General features: G+C 44.3%; 1 protein-coding gene across 1 annotated transcript in view; it reads right to left on the reverse strand.

Annotated features, from left to right (window-relative positions):
- Positions 1–5,898: 5,898 nt before the first annotated feature.
- The window catches only part of Pi3k21b (phosphatidylinositol 3-kinase regulatory subunit alpha), a 42,230-nt gene continuing 29,812 nt past the window's right edge, over positions 5,899–18,316 (reverse strand). The window contains exon 13 of the mRNA XM_076423702.1: positions 5,899–18,150. Within this exon, the coding sequence (XP_076279817.1) occupies positions 17,859–18,150 (292 nt within the window). The 3' untranslated portion in view covers positions 5,899–17,858. The remainder of the gene's footprint in view (positions 18,151–18,316) is intronic.

The following is an 18,316-nucleotide window of genomic DNA, read 5'->3' on the forward strand; positions in this document are numbered from 1 at the left end:
TTTTCGACCATTCCGATACGAAAAGTGTCTGCTGTCAAACGTAATCGCCAGTATTAATGTTTCTCTCGCGGATTCCCACCGCTTCCCGACCACGTCGAATATTAAAGACGAAATATCGTGTACGTTCAAATTGTTCGAATACACAGTCTGAGATTGTAATTAAAACGACGCCTGATCCACCGAATAACGTTGACCCGTCCTCGAAATATTCCAGCAGCTAAAAATAGAGAGAGAGAGAGAGAGCAGCGGCGAACCAGTTAACAGAATAAAACGAACTGGTTGGTTGGGCTCCGGTTTTTCCTCGGCGAGCAATCTTGACTAAAAATCAATGAAAGCCCGTGTGCATGGTTCGTCGTTTCGCTGCTCTGAGAGACCGTGTATCAATATTTCATTAATCCATCATCGTCACACCGGCCAGCTGCAATGTTAACAAACACGAGCATGTTTAGGGGCTTGGACTTTTAGGGTCCTTTAAGGACTCCCTCGGACTAGCGTGAATAAATAATTGGGGGACGAAGTTGTGTCCGCGAGCAGAACGATGCAACTTACGATGCAACTTTCGATGCACCGGTGCATCACGTCGCAAGAACGCTCCGGACGATGGCGTTGCCGGTCCCGTTATCGACCGTGAATCAAACATTATCAATTAGGAAGAGTGATTGCCAGAATTCACGGGCGACGAACGATCGAGATGCGCCGCGTAACGCCACGGCAAACACAGTTATTAATTTCCGCCCGAGCATTACCGAAAATTCAATATTCCGAGCCGACGCGGCGCGGCGGAGGTGAAAAACGCGCTACACGATGCATAATTCTCGCGGGGCTGAAAGCGTTAACTGCATACCACCTAACAATTACATTTTTGCTGCTAAACCGGTGTTACGGAACGTGGTCAAAGTAATTTTCGTTACGTGCTCAATGTTTTCAGACACCTCGATGTTAAAGTTTCCTGCATCAATTGCAACAAAACTAAAGCTAATGTTCTGGAGGTATATAAAAACGCAACAAAATTTTTGAAAATTTCGCAAGATATAATTTTTACTAAATTAATGCAATTACCAATGTTTGGGTTCGATTCACTGTGCACCGTTTAAGAATTATAGCAACGTCAAGTTTGCACATTTCAACACGTCTTCTTATGGAGAATTCATAAAATTCCACTTCAAACCCTATTTGAACCTTGAAAAAACGCAACTAGAAACTCCAGTTTTTTCTATATGTATACATATAGTAAAAATTATGTAATTCACATCATGTTCAAAATTTATTAGGATTCACTAAACATTTACAGAGCAAAAAATTATAAACTGTTACAAAACGTCAAATTTATCGTGTTGTCCTTCTCACTAGCATAGAAATTAAATGAAACTATTAGATGACGTCACTGAGGGTGACTTGTTACACAATGAACATTGCTGTTGCTATCGAAGGTTCCATTAAAAACTGTTCAGGCATGTACCATGGATTTTCAAAATTATGCAATAATCACCGGTCGGTAATATGTTAAGATATCTTCCGTCTTGAAATTCGAACATGTCGAGGGATGATGAGACGCCGAAAACAAAAACAGGAGCTTGCTAGCAATAGGATCGGTGAACCAGCGATGAATTGCGTCGCATACGCGGACGCAAAGAGCAAACATAATCGTTCGGACCCAAGAAGCGGAAGCCGTAAACGAACTCGTTCTTTTCGACGTACGTATACGCGCGATATATATAAAAGACGATAGAAAGAGGAAAGACGATGAAAGGAGGCTGCATGCTTCAGCAGACAATTACGAGAATGCTAACGAGTCGGTCGGTTCGAGTAGTAAAGCAAAGTTGCTGGTCGGACAGAACCGGCGCGCCGGGAGTCAGTAGAACAAACCCTGCGCTGGTCAGACAGACCAGGTGTACATCCGCGCCGCGCCGCGCCGATGGAAGTTGTACGACGGTCAAACGGGCTACGTTGGTTGTCGAGGAGCACCAACCAGTCAGCACTTACGCGAATAATCAACCGGGGAAGTTTCTGCACGCCCCATTCTCCAGGATATATAAGCGGGCGGGATCCTTAAACTACCGGCGTTAATTAGGATCCAGCGAGAACGGATCAAGTCTACACAAACAATCGGTCTCTATCGCGAGATCCCTTCTTTCTCACACACTTTCCTAAACAATTCTTGCATTCCTGCAATTGTTGCATGTGAAATCAACGATTTTTTTTCACGGCAGCGTTAAACGTTAACTTTAAATTTAATACGGTTTAATCTTTTATCGTGATACTCTTCGCTACGTTTCTTAGTCACAGAAACGATTAGGTTCTCGCGTGCGATTTGGAAAGACGTGTTCAGTTTGAATTTGAGCGATCGAATACAGTCATCGTAAGTGTAATGGAATTCTGGGTCTTGTGTTATAGACGAGGACAAGTAGGCCTTTTGTCCGAAAAGAAGTTCGTACGGCATATATGGTAGCGGGTGACTTAACAGATTTACTTACTCGCGACGGCCGAGTTTCGAAGGCTACGCCCACTCGACCCGGCCTCGCGTCTCGCTCCCCGTGGCGGTCCTAGTTCGGAGCTCCTCAGGTACGTTCCATACTCGCTATTCGTGGAGTCTAGGAGAACTAGGGCAGTGTCACCAGACTGAGGAAATCGAGGGGAATTAGGTACCCCCTCTCTGATGGCCAGAGTCGATTGACCACTTCCAAAAAATTCAAGAACACTGTTCTGTTACCTATGTAATATATACAAAAGTTTCAAGATAATCGGATTGATGGAACATAATAATAATAATAATAATAATAATAATAATAATAATAATAATAATAATAATAATAATAATAATAATAATAATAATAATAATAATAATAATAATAATAATAATAATAATAATAATAATAATAATAATAATAATAATAATAATAATAATAATAATAACAATAATAACAATAACAATAATTTTTTAAAATGAAATACTATATTTTTTCCTTCAGAAAAATAATAGCAGGTACCGAGACATATTCAAGAAGGCGTTACATGATATTATTCATGAGGTGATTAAAGGTAAATCGTTAGCTTACGTTCTGCATCGACCGACGCCACTCAGCGGCTGCTTGCTATCGGCCGTCGTTGTTTTTCGTTGAATACTATCGATGAATACTGCATTTAATATCACATTTTGATGATATTTGTGATTTGAAAGATATTTCTTACTTCCGATCAACATGTTCATTTAGCAACAAGCGTTCTAAACTTTTCCTGTAAAATTGACAATTACAAGAATAGTCGTGTACAATGAAAAATATTAATAAAAAAAAAGCAATAAAATATCGTCAAAGAAACGAAACAAGATGACGGTTATATGAGCAAAACAAAACAAACGATAGTACCCGGGCAGACTAAATAAATGAAACGGCTTGTATAAAGACAACAATGAATTCATCACGAGGAACACAGTAGTGAAATTGCTGCATTCCCAACCATAATTTCGCCCGGAAACGTTCGAACGATTGTCAGTTCCGTATTTTTTCGTGAAATCATAAGGGTCCGAATGCTATACGGAGGGGTAGCGCAATTAATGCAGAGTCCCGCAGGTAAATCGACTGTTCCAGACACGGAATTGCAACGAGGTGGATCGAACGCACGCGAGCAGCACGGAGCAGCTCGGACAGGGTTGCAAAGGCGGTCGAAATTGCGGGGTCCGAATCGTCCGTGAGTTATCGGTCTCGGAATTGCGGATTGGGAAAAGAAGACCGTGAGAATCGCGTGCTGCCATCGCGTTGCATTCTACACCGCCGCTCAAAAGTATGTGGACAGTTTTAACTTTTGAATTCATTTCATAAATTGGTATTATTCAACGATATCACGAAACATCGCAGATTCATTCGAAAAACATGTAAAGAACGACTTTTACCATCTTTTTTGCGATCCTGACCGATCACGATTTTCTCCAAAAATATTTTTTACTTGTCTCCCAGTAAACTAATCAATCTAGAATACATTTTAGCCCATCTAGAAAAAGTTATTCCGTTTCAAAGGATGCTCGATGAATACTGTATCTTACAGTTGCTATACGATTTGATCAATATCAATAATAAAACGTTATCAAGGATTGGAAATTTTTATGCAAAATAAACATTATATCCATTTAAGAAACAGGGACCAAGTAGAAATTTTCTTCCCTTCTCTAATGACTTCGATAGCACAGAAATACATCCAGATTTTTAAGTATTGTTAATCTTCATATTCTTTTGAATTGCTTCATTTTTTTCATAAATGCATAAAATAATGCAGAATAATTATCATATATATTATCATTGGTGAGATATTGACCAACTGCTTATTATCATAGTACGAATAAATTCGTGGCTGTAACACAACCTCCGAATTCTTTCCATTTAACTGAATTGATTAATTCCGAGTGCCACGAATTAACTTGTACACCGAATAATTCAATAATTTAGAAAATATATTTAATTGGAAAAAACGTGCTGCATCGAATTGAATAAAGTTGATTGATGATTTTGTAAATGTTGGTGAGTGATTTCAATTGAGAGGTTATCCAGATACTTTTGAGCAGCAGTGTACACCTCTACCGTTCTTCGAGGCAGCATTGTTGCAACGAAATCGGTCCGAGCGTATCTCGTGTGTGCCTACGTGTGGAAACAACGCAACGTCCCGATTGGCAGTGTGCATCGCGTAGCGAGCTTGCGCGCCGCATTGCACGGCTGCAGTCGAGTCATTATGCAGGTACTGCCTGTCACTTCTACTCACCGTAACCGCAGACCGACGTTGACTATCGTCGAGTTCCCTATGCATCCGGCTCTCGACGCGACGCGACGCGACGCGACGGTTTCGTCGCCCGATACCCGCCGGTAAACCGCTGAATATATTACATCTCGTTTAAACTTGATTTCTAATGCACCCCCAAGTGTCAGCCCGGCTACACTGATTCATGGAATCATTAAGTCTGGATGCACCGAATTCTAACGCTGGAATCCCCGAAAATTACCGTTCTAGTCAAGCACTACAGGAAACGTAAAATGAACAATGTCTCCTTTCTCCCGAACGTCTTCCTCGAGAGAGTATCGATAAGAAATAGAAAATTCTCAAAAGTTCCTCACATGAGAATTACATTCATGTTTACATGTATACTACATGTAATTACATGTAATTGTAATTGGTAATTGGACCACAATTACAATTACAATGATTCGTCAAGTAACTGCAATTTCAAATTACAGTAATTGGCGAGTAATTGTAATTGTAATTGTAATTATAATTGATATTACATTTTGCCCAACTCTGTTTACGGCAGCACGGGGGGCACCGTGGTCTACGGCCTACGGTCTTACGATTAGTGGGGGACGTTGGGGTGTGCGGCCTGCGGCGTGCGGCGTATGGTACTGGAATGGAATAGTGGAAGAGGAAAAGGAGGAAAGAATGCGCGCGAGAGCCGTTTGGCTCTCATCTGGCGACACTGGTGTGGATAGCTCTGGGACACTTACCAACCAGACATTTGGGACATTTATGTAAATGATAAAATACTATATTTTGGTTGACTTCTGTGTGGAAATAGCTATTTGAATAATCATATTTGGATGAAGACATATTCCAAAGATAAAAAGAATTATTTGCGCGTGTTCTTACCTTGAATTCGCAATCCGCGTTCCGCAATCCGCAATCTGCCAAAAATCTAAAACGAGCATATTTTTGCGCTGCAAGAGAGCATACGTAAATCATGGAGTAAATTTTGAGAATTAAAGGTAGAGATGATATATGTCTATCATAATTTTCTTGTTTTGCGGAGAATGAGTCGAATGGATCATCCTGGATCCCGTTTCCAGTTGGATGAATTGTCTGGATCGTTTCAAGGAAGGGACGTTAGGGCAGGCTGAAATAGAAAGCAGAGACACGGCGGAGTGTTATAAGTAAAACATATTAATCATATTCAAATATAAATGGTTTTACATGGTCGAACTACCAAATTAACGGTACAATATGAGGATGACCGTTGCAAGAAAAAGCGAGTAAACATTCACATATGTCAACCGCCGCGCCGCGTCGCGCCGCGCCGCGCGCCGGTGTGTCCATGCACTTGAGAGACGCCGAATTCAAAAACGGAAAGAAGATCGTGTCCAAGACTCGTCCAGTGAAATTACGCGTATCCCGATCCCAGGGGAAATGACTCGCACACGAACGGTTTACGGTTTTCTTTTTTTGTTACATGCACCGGTAAAAAGCGACTCGGTAAAAATGTTCTCCGCGAAGTATATCAAACGCTTGCTCCCTCGGTTGGTCACGAATCTCGGATTAACCTCACGCGTTCGTCCAAAATGAAACCGATGTGATCAATCGCAACGACAATGCTACCAGTTAAAAAAGTATCCCTTCTCGAACGGATACTCCCTTAAACGCTATATTCGTCGATTTCGATGATTTTGTGATCGAGAGAAAGAAAATACGGTAGTAAAGTCTTGATCGAAGTCCGATCCTCGTGACGGAGGAAAAATGCCAGAAATAAGTTGGTGAAAGTCCCATAAAAAAATAATGAAAAATAAACAAATTTTGTAATTGGATTAGTAGTGCGTCACACCGATATACCCGGCGGAGGCAGCTCGAGCTTCTGAGCCCCTCGCGGGGTATGCTCCCCAGTGAAAAGGATAGGCGAATGGACTAATTGTAAGATCGACCATCTCCGTGGGACTCTCCGTGGGACTCTCCGTGGATATCAAGACTTGACTGTATGAAAAAAAGAAACGTAGATCAGCCGTTAGTATTTGTGTTCCGTTTGTACGAGTGCACTAAATTGAGCGCTTCTACGCTGGTTGCAAGCGCATTAAGATAGGTCAGGGGTCTGTTCGATCCCGTTAAATGTTTTTCTTCTTCTATTCTTTGCATCTTTGCAGCAGCGTGCACTTTCACCTGCGTGCACGTTCGATCGCATAACGTGTGGGATCAGAGAGGTCCCCCCAGGCCCCAGACCCTTGAGAAGCGTAGGACGACTCGGCCAGTCCGATCTCGAGTGTCTCTTCTTCCCTAAATCCTACAATTTCGGCGAAAATCCTGCACTCAACGCGGAAAAGCTCGTTGCATGTGCTTCTTGGAAATGCAACTGATCTCTTGCCTTGAACGTATGCTGAATTCGTTATTTCTTTCCTGCTGAATAGAATTTTTTCAGCTGCATCGAATAGTTTGACAAAGTTCAATTGGGAATCCCCATTATTAATGAATTTTTAATCAGAGAACTTGCGAGTTTAACTAATTATCCTCCCGACTATATTCATTATTTTCGCATTTGCGAGTCTTCTTCAGTCTCGAACATTTTCCGACTCGACCTTGTTCAGGCTTCCCCAAAAGTGTAGGATTTATTATCAACATTCGCAAAACTGTCGTTCGCTTTTTACTCTTCGCGATCAAACACACAATCTGTCTCGTACACGCTTCGAACGCTCCAGATCTTGACACGCTCGCAGGCGATTATGCGCACAAATTTATACAATCAAATTGTCCGAGAATCTATGTATGCAAGATGGAAATGTTCGGCATCGGTTGCGACGGAACAAGCTGAATAGAAATTCATTTCCGTTGATAATTCCAAGTCGTAACATTTTACCGTAAATTCTTTTTGATGTTGCATCCTCGAAAATTACTCATTTTTTCCATAATCTCTTTGTCAAAATCTGGATGTTTGACGCGAACCTCAGACCTTTAAGAAGCGCAGGACGACTAGTTAAGGCACGTGACCGGCCAGTCCAAATCTCGAGAACGCGGATTTGAGTCCCGCTTGTCCGGTTCCCTCGTTTTCCTAAAATTCCACATATGTATGTATGCTCGCGTGTTTATGCGTGTGTAGTGTTGTGTTCGGCTAGCACGTTGAATCGTGGCCCCGAGGCTGCGACGCTCCGCCCACTGTCCGCCCAGTAGCCACGCCTCCGATAAAAACGCAATTGTACCGCGATGCATCGAAAACATCGCTGCGACTGGCTCTTTCTCCGAACTACCTCTCCACGAATGTGGATTCAGCCTCGCAAATGCTCGAAAATCGGGGCAACCAAGTGCTACGGAGTGGCCCCGAGGGCTACAACCTCAACGTCCACCGCGAATTCCGTATGTAGCGTTGGGTCATCAGGCCGCCAAGCGCGTTCAACCTTGCGGGTTCGTTTGAATTGCTTGGATTGGACGAACCTGCCTGTTTCAAGCAATTCAAGCCAATCCGTGAGCTTGAACTTGCTTGGCGACTCGGTGACCCAACGCTACCTGTATGTCCAGGTTACCGTATGTATGTATGTATCTCGTTCCGTGTCACGTGTAAGCTCTCATGTACATGTTCTTCTTCTCCGTGTAGAATGTGTTGTGTATAGATATATACGTGTCTCTGTGCCTGCACATATATATAGATATTGTATAGGTACATACCATAGATCATTCTAAGATCGAGCATGCCTCGGCGCACACATATCTACACGTGTATGCACCGTTAATATATGATTTCCTTTTTTCTTTTTCTCGTCTCTTTATCTCGTACTTATGACAATAATAGTATATTTTACATGCAAAAACAAAAGTTTTTATCACAGTGGAACAGCATACATTCGTTTAATAACGTAAATATTGTGTTATCGATATTCTTTCGGTTGTTTCACCTCTCGCAACATTTTCCGCCCCACCCAGCCCCGTCCCTCCCCCCGCCCAATACCCCACCCCTCCCCCATGTAAACACGTTCGGTTGAACGTTAATCGATGATCCGTGATTATCAACGCCTTGCAGCACAAACTGTACACCGTTTAAGCTTGTCACTCACTCTCTCTCTCTCTCTCTCTCTCTCTCTCTCTCTCTCTCTCTCTCTCTGTCTCTGTCACACACGCATACACACACGCACAGGTGCACCCGCCGACGCGACGTCCACCGATCTCGCACGATCTGCACACGATCGAAGGAAGGATTCTCGATGGAAAAGCGATTAACGAGATTGGCAAGAATCCAAATGGATACACACGAATCTGTCTGCCGTTGAACACGGGCTCGAAACGATCTTTCTTCTTCCCTCTGTTGGGTCTCAGCTTCGAACACCACATTTTCTTTACCTTCGTCTTTCTTCTCTTCTTTACATATTATACTAAACAGCAGCTGCTGTTCGTGATCCGGTTGCTTAAACTGACATGAATTTTAGAAAACGAAGCGTTTACAAGGGTCGATGGCTAAATCAGATTTTTCCCCGTAACGTCACGCGGCGCAGCGATCGCCTTGGGACTCTTCGGAATACAAAAACATGTATTTTTACCGATTTCGTTGATCGGAGACTCGCTGTTGCCTCGAAACGAGTTGACGAGGTTTAGGAACGCGAAGTTACGGGGGTGTTGAGACCAAGACGCTACAGAGGAAAGGCTGCGTTTGCGATTAAGATATCGGTGGGTTCGTAGATCGTCTCCAGATCGTGTTCTCGCGTACGCAGTTCAAAGATAGAGACGATCGAATGGATCACCTGGTTGCACGGACGCATCTCTTGCAAACTGTTCCCGCTTGGACGGCTCGGACTCGGAGCTGGACAATATTTCTGTCGATCAGCATGTTATCTTATGTTTCAGACGTTCGTGGAGCTGTACCTTTGGTAACCAGAAATTTTTGCCTGTTTCTTATGTAATCCTGTAGATTTTGGCGAGAATATTCCAAAAATCCAAGTTTCAATGTCGGTAACGCAGATTTCCAACCGTAGTCGGTAATCCTCTCCACCTAACCCAGTATGGCGGCACGCTTACCTGTCAAAAACACTGTGAATCACTCAAATTTAAGCACTCGTAACTTTTCAACCACTGATCCCCTAGGAATGAAACTTGGATTTTTGGCATTTTCTCGCCAAAATCTACCGGATTACATAAGGAAAAGAGAAAAATTCTGGTTACCGAAAGAACAATGCAAAAATTTTCTAATGGCTTCTTCATATTTGACCTTATGGTAGCTGAAAGACTACCTATGCGTTCGATTACGCAAACGAACGATCAATGTAGATTCGTTCTCATGACAACAGCATTGAAAGATTATGCCTTCTGGCGTACAATGGACGATCGGTCCGAATAATTCTTGTGGACCAGCATTGCAAGATTATGCTTTCTATCGTACAATGAACGATCGGTCGTTTTCAACGAACTACCTAACGAACGATTCGCCGCCGATTATTTAGGAAAGATTATTTTACCGATCGAAACAATGCTGAACTCTGTGATCCGCCGGCGCCAGAAAGAGGAATCTAACGCGTTCTCTTTCCAAGGAAAATCGATATCACGCATTCTTTCTCGAAATTGTTCGAAAGCCATTGAAAGAAACACTTCTAGTTCCCGTTCTGGCCGTTTGTGTGGCGTACAGGTGTCAAGAGAGACTTCCATGCGATTACATAGATCGTTATGTCTACAGTAAGAATGTGTAATATGCACTATACAGGAATGGAATACTATACAATTTGACAAGTGGGACTGTTTGCAAACGGCAACAGCGACGGAGGAACGTGCCGAAACGTTTCTACAGCGACTTAGGCCGCGTAATTTACAAGTTTACAGTAGGAATCCTGCGTGGGCTGGTTCCGAAATTTTGTTTTTCACCTCTTTTTATGACCACAACTTCATGCCAGGACACCACGTGCGAAAGACCAGCGAAACGACGACTGATTAGACACAAAAAAGTAGTCGACTTTATCGGTAGATTGGATCCGACCAGTAAATCACGCGAAAACAAAAAATCAATGGAGAAAATTATCTCATCGAAGAACCAATTTATGTACACGTGGCGCCACCTATGATTTTATTCAAATTTCGCCTTTACCATATTATTCGTTATAAAGATCCAAATAATTTTCATTCGTATAATTATTCTCTGTCTGCTAGCTAACCCTCGAACCCACGTTTTCAGTGGTAATTGATAGTTAGGCGATGTTCCTTGCGAGCGATCCGTCAGTACGGGTCATTCTGTTCAGCGGAAATGATGCTCGCTGTGCTCGATGTCTGCTCGAGGCCGGTCTGGCTGACTGGGTATGCAATGTAACTTCGGGGAAGGACGGACACGTCGAAGATGCGATCAGTTCGGTACGGAAAAGGATGACCTCTTTCGAGAAAGTACTCGTGTCATCGTAGACATGTCCAAGTGGGGGCAGCAAGTACCTGGGTCTTACCTACAGGGCCCACCCTCGAGATGGTAGACTGGACGGGATCTGTTGGGTTTGTGGATTCGTGCCACGTTCAGCTGGCCTGGGACCGGGACCTTGCCTTCGGAGAAGAAGGCAGACTCGGACCGCCTACGGATAAATGGGGTTGGGAAGTTGGTGTGTGTAAGGGTCGAGGATTATCAGGCCGATATGCGTTAAAAACTCTTTCCGTGACCTACAGTAAAGTCGCGATTCTTGTCAACCAGCCTGTGTTCTGCACGGACAACTATCGCATACCAACATTATTTCTTTACGAGTGCGTCTACCGCGCCGAGAGTTCAATCGAAAGCCGAACGTAGAGAAGGACAGCATGTAAGTACGGATCAAAGAGAACACGCGGGCTTTTGAACTGTGTCGGCGGCGACGGCGGCGGCGGCGACTGTCCGCGTCTCTTTCTTTCCCATACGCTGTCCTTGCTTCGTATAAGGTAAACGGGACCCAGGACAGTGTGGCCAGATGAGGTTGAGACTAATCTCATTCCCTCTCCACCTTATCCCCTCCCTTCCACTATCCTATTCCACCGTTCAGACCCTATCGCGCACGCGCAAAGTGTCTTCCGTTTCCATTCGCCTGACTCTGCTTCACTCTATTCTCGTCGCGCAACGTGTCACATATTACTCTCGTCATCACAGAGGGGGGTACTTGTATTCCCCCCAATTCCTTTTTTTTCGATTACCCCTGTTTGGACACACTGACCCAGGAAACCAAAAGGATTACGAATGAGAAGCAGCAGTTCATTCCTCTATGCACAGCCGATGCTGGCAGGAGAAGAAACAACCACCACCTTCAAAGGAATCGCCGCACAGTGGTCCAGAATTGCAAAACATACTGGAGAAAATTCATGTCTATGTTAATTGTACATTATTAATTACAAACAGAACGATTCCAGGGCTTTTTGGGATCGTGGAATCGAATTCTGGTATTGTTAAATGGAATGAGAAATTGTCTTTATAAAATTACCATTATACGGGGGTGTTTTAATCTAACAAAATTGAAACTTTGCTAGTTGTCTTATGGACATATATGCTTGGAAATAAATAGTTAAAGAGTTAATGTTAGCGAACGTTGCGACTTTTAAACAAATAAAGACTTAAAATTACAAGCAAGAAAACGTAATTTGAAAAAAAATTACTGGATTATACCACTAACTTTTAGATGGAATAGAGATAGAATAGAGAATTACTTGAGTAGGATGTAAAAGTATAAAAGAGTTATTTGTACTTGTACTATAAACATCCATTCTTAATTGGCAAGAAAATATTCGCTTAGAAACAGAACGTGGCATTAACACTCGACACGCGAAAAAACTGACCGATACATTGCTGCTTCAAGAGACTTGATTATTATTTATTTAACAAATGAGATCAGATATAAGTCTATGTCCTTTTCAGCCTGTCTCAATCAGGTATTAGCTTACAATAAGAGGTGTAATGTTAACTTATTCTCATGACATGAACATTTTTGAATTAATGCCATCTGTTTAACAGAAATAGTCCACTGTGCGCCGTACAGTCAAAATCAAAGAACTTTCGATAGAAATCAGATAGACCGAAATTTTTTCAAATTAAATGCTGAAATATTGCAGAATATGGGAAAAATAGAGAGATTATGGTACGAACGTTTTCTAACTTTGACAATCTGTATTGTACTTGCAGAATTACAAGAAAATTGTGCTTTATCTAATGCCGTGTACGGATAGATTTTTTCTTGACATACTGTACCCAATTTCCCGTAGATTTTGTCACGCTGATTTCAAATCTGGCCGCGAAATTTCTCTACCGTCTCAGGATTTTGCAAAAAGTCGATTTTTCTAAAAAACGAATAAAATCATTTTTTTGTTAAAATCAATAATCTCATGTATCATAATCTCTCTATTTTCCCCTATTCTGCAATATTTCAACTTTCATGTAAGCACGAAAATCATCGCTCTATCTCATTTCTATCAAAAGTTTTTTGATGTTGATGCAAACTTGATCGCTGTGTCCCACTGTGCGCTGTCTCCGAAACTGGCCGAACACAGCCAACCCAACCCGCCTCCTCGTATTGCTACCTAGCGATAAGTGTTTTTACAAACTGTGCCGTCTCAGTCAGTCCAAAACGTCTGCGGCCGGCTTTACATAGTTGTGTATCTCTTTGTATATGCAGCGTTTGGGCTGCTACCACCGCCAGCAATCTTAGTGTAACAATAGTTAAATTGGAAATAAAGTAAACAAACACGTCGTCTTTGTCACTCACTGGGCTTGTTATCTCATTCGAGGACCCGGACAACCAACTGTCAATGAGTCGGCACCTTCCTCCCACCCACCATTACAATATTACAAATAATCAATTAAAGGTTTGCTTTTTCAAAGTAAAAATATATAGATATATGTATATATATATATATTTTTCCCCTTCCTTTTCTTTGTATTTCTCGCTGGTACTCTTTCAACCCCCCCCCCCCCTCTCTCTCTCTCTCTCTCTCTCTCTCTCTCTCTCTCTCTCTTTCGTTCTCTTCACAACGCACATTCCGATTGCATCGACTATATATATACATATATATACATATATATATTTTTTGCGTCTCGTATCTTTGATTTGTATATTGCGCGTGTACACCTGTGTGTGATAAATATCACACTCGTCCCTCTGTATGTGTGGGTATGCGTGTGTTTAGATGTGTTTGCAACGCGTCACGTCTCGCGACGTTCTGACAACAAGGGCGAGCGTCGAGGCTCAATGGCAACGACGAAGAAAGAAAGATGGCCGCCCGTGAAAGAGTGGAGAAAATCAAAACACGTGCGAAAATCGCCCGAAGAAACACGCCAGGGTCCACAAAGTGTGCTCGTGTGTGTACAGTGTCTTTATTTCGATCAGAAAAAATGTCGTCCGGCTCGTCGAGGGTTGGACACTCGACTCGTCTCTTGCGTGCGGAAATCGCGAAACGGGGTGTCCGCGCAAACCCCTAATCGCTGGAGCTTGGTAACGCGCGAAAATCGCGCTTTCGGCGTCGGATCGTCCGTTTCCCGCTTTGTCTGCGGATTCTTCTGAAAAAGAACAGCGACTTCACGGCAGTCGGTACACGCACTGCCCCATGGGGAACAGCTGAGGCTTTACGGAAATCGGAGGCCATCAAGCCACGCCCCGCTTCTGAGCACTTCGCAACCAAAGAAGCTCTCGAATATTCTTTCGATATTACTATACAATTTTGCAGATTTTCGAATTAAATTACTTCGGCTGCGCCTAATTTGGAAGTGAAGCAGGTGGTTTATAGTAGGTGGAGCACGCATTGCCCTGTGGGGCTTTGGAGGCTTTGTTAGAGCTTTACAGAAGTTGGGGGCAATCGAGCCACGCCTCCTCCTCTTGTCACTCGACGACAAAACAAGTAGAAACCTCTCAATTTTGATGTATATTCTCTATAATCTGAAATTAAACGGGGTCCCATGGGACAATCCAGTGCGCTCCCAGGGTAAACAGCACACGTTTACACATGTCCGGCCTAGATTCGATCAGTAGCTGTCCAGCAGATTCTTATGAGAGAGGCAAATAAGAGTAAAAAATTGTTTTACAGCTAGATTTTCGATATAGAATCTAGACCAAGCATTTATTAAGATTGTCCCGTGGGACTCCGTTGGAATATAAATTAACGAAGCCACGCGCCAACAGCAGGAGCACGATAGACAATTTTCTTTTCCAAAATTGAGAGTGTCCTTCGACGACGTTCATCTTGACAGAAAGAGCACTCGCAGGGCAAAGAGCGCTCGGCGCCACGCTCGCCTTACAATTTAAATAATTCTGACGTCCATTCCAACGTGGCTCCGCCTCTTTTTCGTTCCTTGCGTGGCCAAGCGGAGCCGTGTTCGTAACCGGAAGCGACGTTGGAATCCACTATTCGGATAAAATATAGCGCAGATGTCGCGGAAACGTACGATCCGACGGCATTCTGAAGAAAAGAACGATCGAATACTGCACCGGCACGCGATCGGACGAACACGGAATCTGGAAAGCCTATCGGCGCCAGGGCACTTAATATCTCTTTCGTATAAAAAAAACCTAAGCTACCTAAACCTACGGTAATTCGAAGCCTTTAGGATGAGCAACGAGCCTTTCCTTTCCGGTACCGAATATCTCCTTCCCCCTTGCCCCTTCCCCGCCCCCGTAACGCGCGCGTCAATTCTCGTCGTTTCTCTGTCGCCCTATGCATCCGCGCGAACAAACTCTAACACGTAAATTTTAATCGTAGAGAATAATTAATTGTAATAAAGAGAATGCGCGACGTCGCGGCGCCCGATTCCTCCAACACCTCCAGACCTTTTTTCCTCACGCTCGACCAATCGACTTGCATCCGTTTCGTTTCCTGACTACGGCAGCGGAAATCGCGAGTCACGACCACCCTCCAAACAACTTCTTATTCCATCTATCAATTCCTCGACGCTCTCGATCGCAAGCGACTCGTGTCCGGTACACTTTTGCGATTACGACCGCTATGTAATACGCAAAATTTCCCGAACAGTCTATCGCCCACGATCACCAGTGCTTTAACATTTTAAATACTCGAAATCTCGCGAGGAAGTTGTCTCGATCGCGTCATCGTGACCAGCGATCGCCGCCGCCTTTGAGATCATTCGACGGCAGCGTGGGTTCCGATCTTACAAGCGACGAAGATCCGATCTCCGACCGATACTCGACGTCCGAGGATGTGCAGGACGAGCCAAACTGTCTCGCAGAGGTGGCGAAGAATAATAAATACAGGACGATCTCATTTCACGTCCACTCTGAATTGACTCGCATTTATGATTGACATACTCTGCGAGCATCACGTGAAACAGGCTCAAGCAACTCGCTGACCTAATCAGGCTTCGATTAACGCGTTTAGGACCCGAACTCTCGCCAGCGAGACACTTCGGCGCATCCGGTAGCCAAAATCGATAAAGAATCTATCAAAGAGTGCCGTTTATGTTGCAAGTTGAGCAGCGATAAAAGTTGGTCACCGGTTGTTCATCAAGCATTGCTCTGCTTATTGCTTCAGTTCAGTGTAGACACTTCCATTATAAAACAATTGGAGGTGCTCCCACGCTTATCGTTGCCCCGATTGTTTACAACAGCTGCAACACAAATGCACCCTTATGGAGGCGGGACCGCAACGCGCAACCAAGATTTCGATATATAAAAGAGAACTACCGATCGTTTCGAACGTATGAAATACACGAATAAAATTACGAACGACTGTGGCGCGCTCGCGCCGTGAACGCCAACGGAACTGCAACTCCCTCCCCCTCTCCCCCCTCTATCCCCCTCTCATTCTATCTTTCTCAACTTCTCCCTATAAAAGCGCGAATATCATTTAAAAAAGCGATTGGAAAACAATAGACACGATATCATCCTCCTCGTAGGCAATCCGAAATCACAGACAAATACATTTGCTTCTCGAGAATTAATCTCTCCGCGTGCCGAATTCCACTTGCGACACGCGTACAGCCCTCTGGCACAGCACTTTGAAATCTAACGTATAAAAAATCGCCCACCGCGCGCACTCATTGCGACGTTCGCTATAGTCGAGGTTCCCATCGAGAGGAAAGAGGACCCCCGAGACCCCGGCGAGGTCCGAGAAACGGAACAGAAAAGGACAATCGGCCCTTCCCGTCTCATCGCAACTGGCGGATCGACGGCTTTACGCTACGAGAATCATTGTAAATCGCTAGAAAAAACGTTTCGCGCGCATCCGTGCGGCTAGCGCGCCTCGCGACGTTGCTAATTATACTCTAATATCACTGTTTAAAGATCTTGTCTCGTCAACCGCCATTGCAACGCGAGCGGCGTGCCCGCGCACGCGTACAAAATGTGCCGATGAATATAGAAAATCGCGAAGAGTACCCCTCATTTGTTCGCCAGCTCGTCCTTTTTTGTTCAGTTCCTCGAAGATTCGTCGTCCATCGACGTTGGAACCAACCTGATCGCCAGTCTCGAAGTAGCTTTTGAGCGGAGTCAGACATCTGATTCGTTCCCTCCCCCCGTCCCCCAACATCTCCCTCCGTTAAACTCTGTCTGTAGGACTAGATACATGCCTCTGCTATTCTGAACGCTGAGAACCGCGCCCGGAGATTGACGGTTCTCCAAACTGAATAAAAACCACCTTTTCCTCGTGATTTGTCTCGCTCAATCTTCCGTATCGTCGCGTAGGTGCACGTTTAGGAGACGAGTTTCCAATCGACAGGACCCACTTAGAAGGCCTGCAGACCCTGAGAGACTAATTGTAAAACCTAATCGCGACGTGCCGTGGGTTTTGTCGACCGGAATCCGCAACTCCTTACATACGCATGCAATTTATCACTGTGCACAGTTTCCGAGGACTTAACATAAACATTTCTGCTCTCTCTCTCTCTCTCTCTCTCTCTCTCTCTCTCTCCCTCTCTCTCTCCCTCTCCCTCTCCCTCTATCAATGCGACGGAGTTCCCAGAAGAGAAACGTCTCTTCACAATTACAAAAGCGGAACGATCAATCGTCGACCTCCCGCGAATATTATGCGATCACGTGTTGTAGGGAACTTGGGAAATCCGTGACAAAAGTGTGGGTGGTTCGGGAACATCGTTTTTCGAAGATGGTGCGCGCGAATTTCGGTGTACCCGCGAAGACCCGCTCGCGCGTACGCGCCCCGTAACGCTCTCGGAGAATGATGACGACGGTGTGGCCGAGAAACGGGCGGCGGCCTTACGTGTGCGGCATGTTGTAATGCTGGTTCTCAAGGGAGTGTGAGAACTGCAGCTGGTTCTGCGGGCGGATCTGCATCTGAAGCTGCATCTGCAACTGCGCCAGCGCCGCCGGCGGGGCGAACGCCGGGTACGCGAGCGTCGTGTTCAGGCTCTCGTTGTGTTCCTCCAGCGAGTTCTGAGCGTAATGTAGCACCAAGTGTCTCAAACTCTTGTGGATGTTGTACGGCTCCGCGAACCCATACCCGCGCTCCGTGCCGTAGATTATGCAATGATTCACAGTGCCATTGCACCTGAAAAGGAAAAACATATTGCCAATCATAGGGATACAAAAGGTGGCGTTCTGATCGTTTGAAAGGTGCATGGAGGAATTTGAAAGAGATCGTCAAATGAGTTCTCAAAGGTAGAATATACCAGTTTACGTTCTAGTTTATACAATATTTTGTTTACTCCCTAAAA

This window comes from Lasioglossum baleicum, chromosome 5, assembly GCF_051020765.1.
Source record: "Lasioglossum baleicum chromosome 5, iyLasBale1, whole genome shotgun sequence".
Taxonomy (NCBI): domain Eukaryota; kingdom Metazoa; phylum Arthropoda; class Insecta; order Hymenoptera; family Halictidae; genus Lasioglossum; species Lasioglossum baleicum.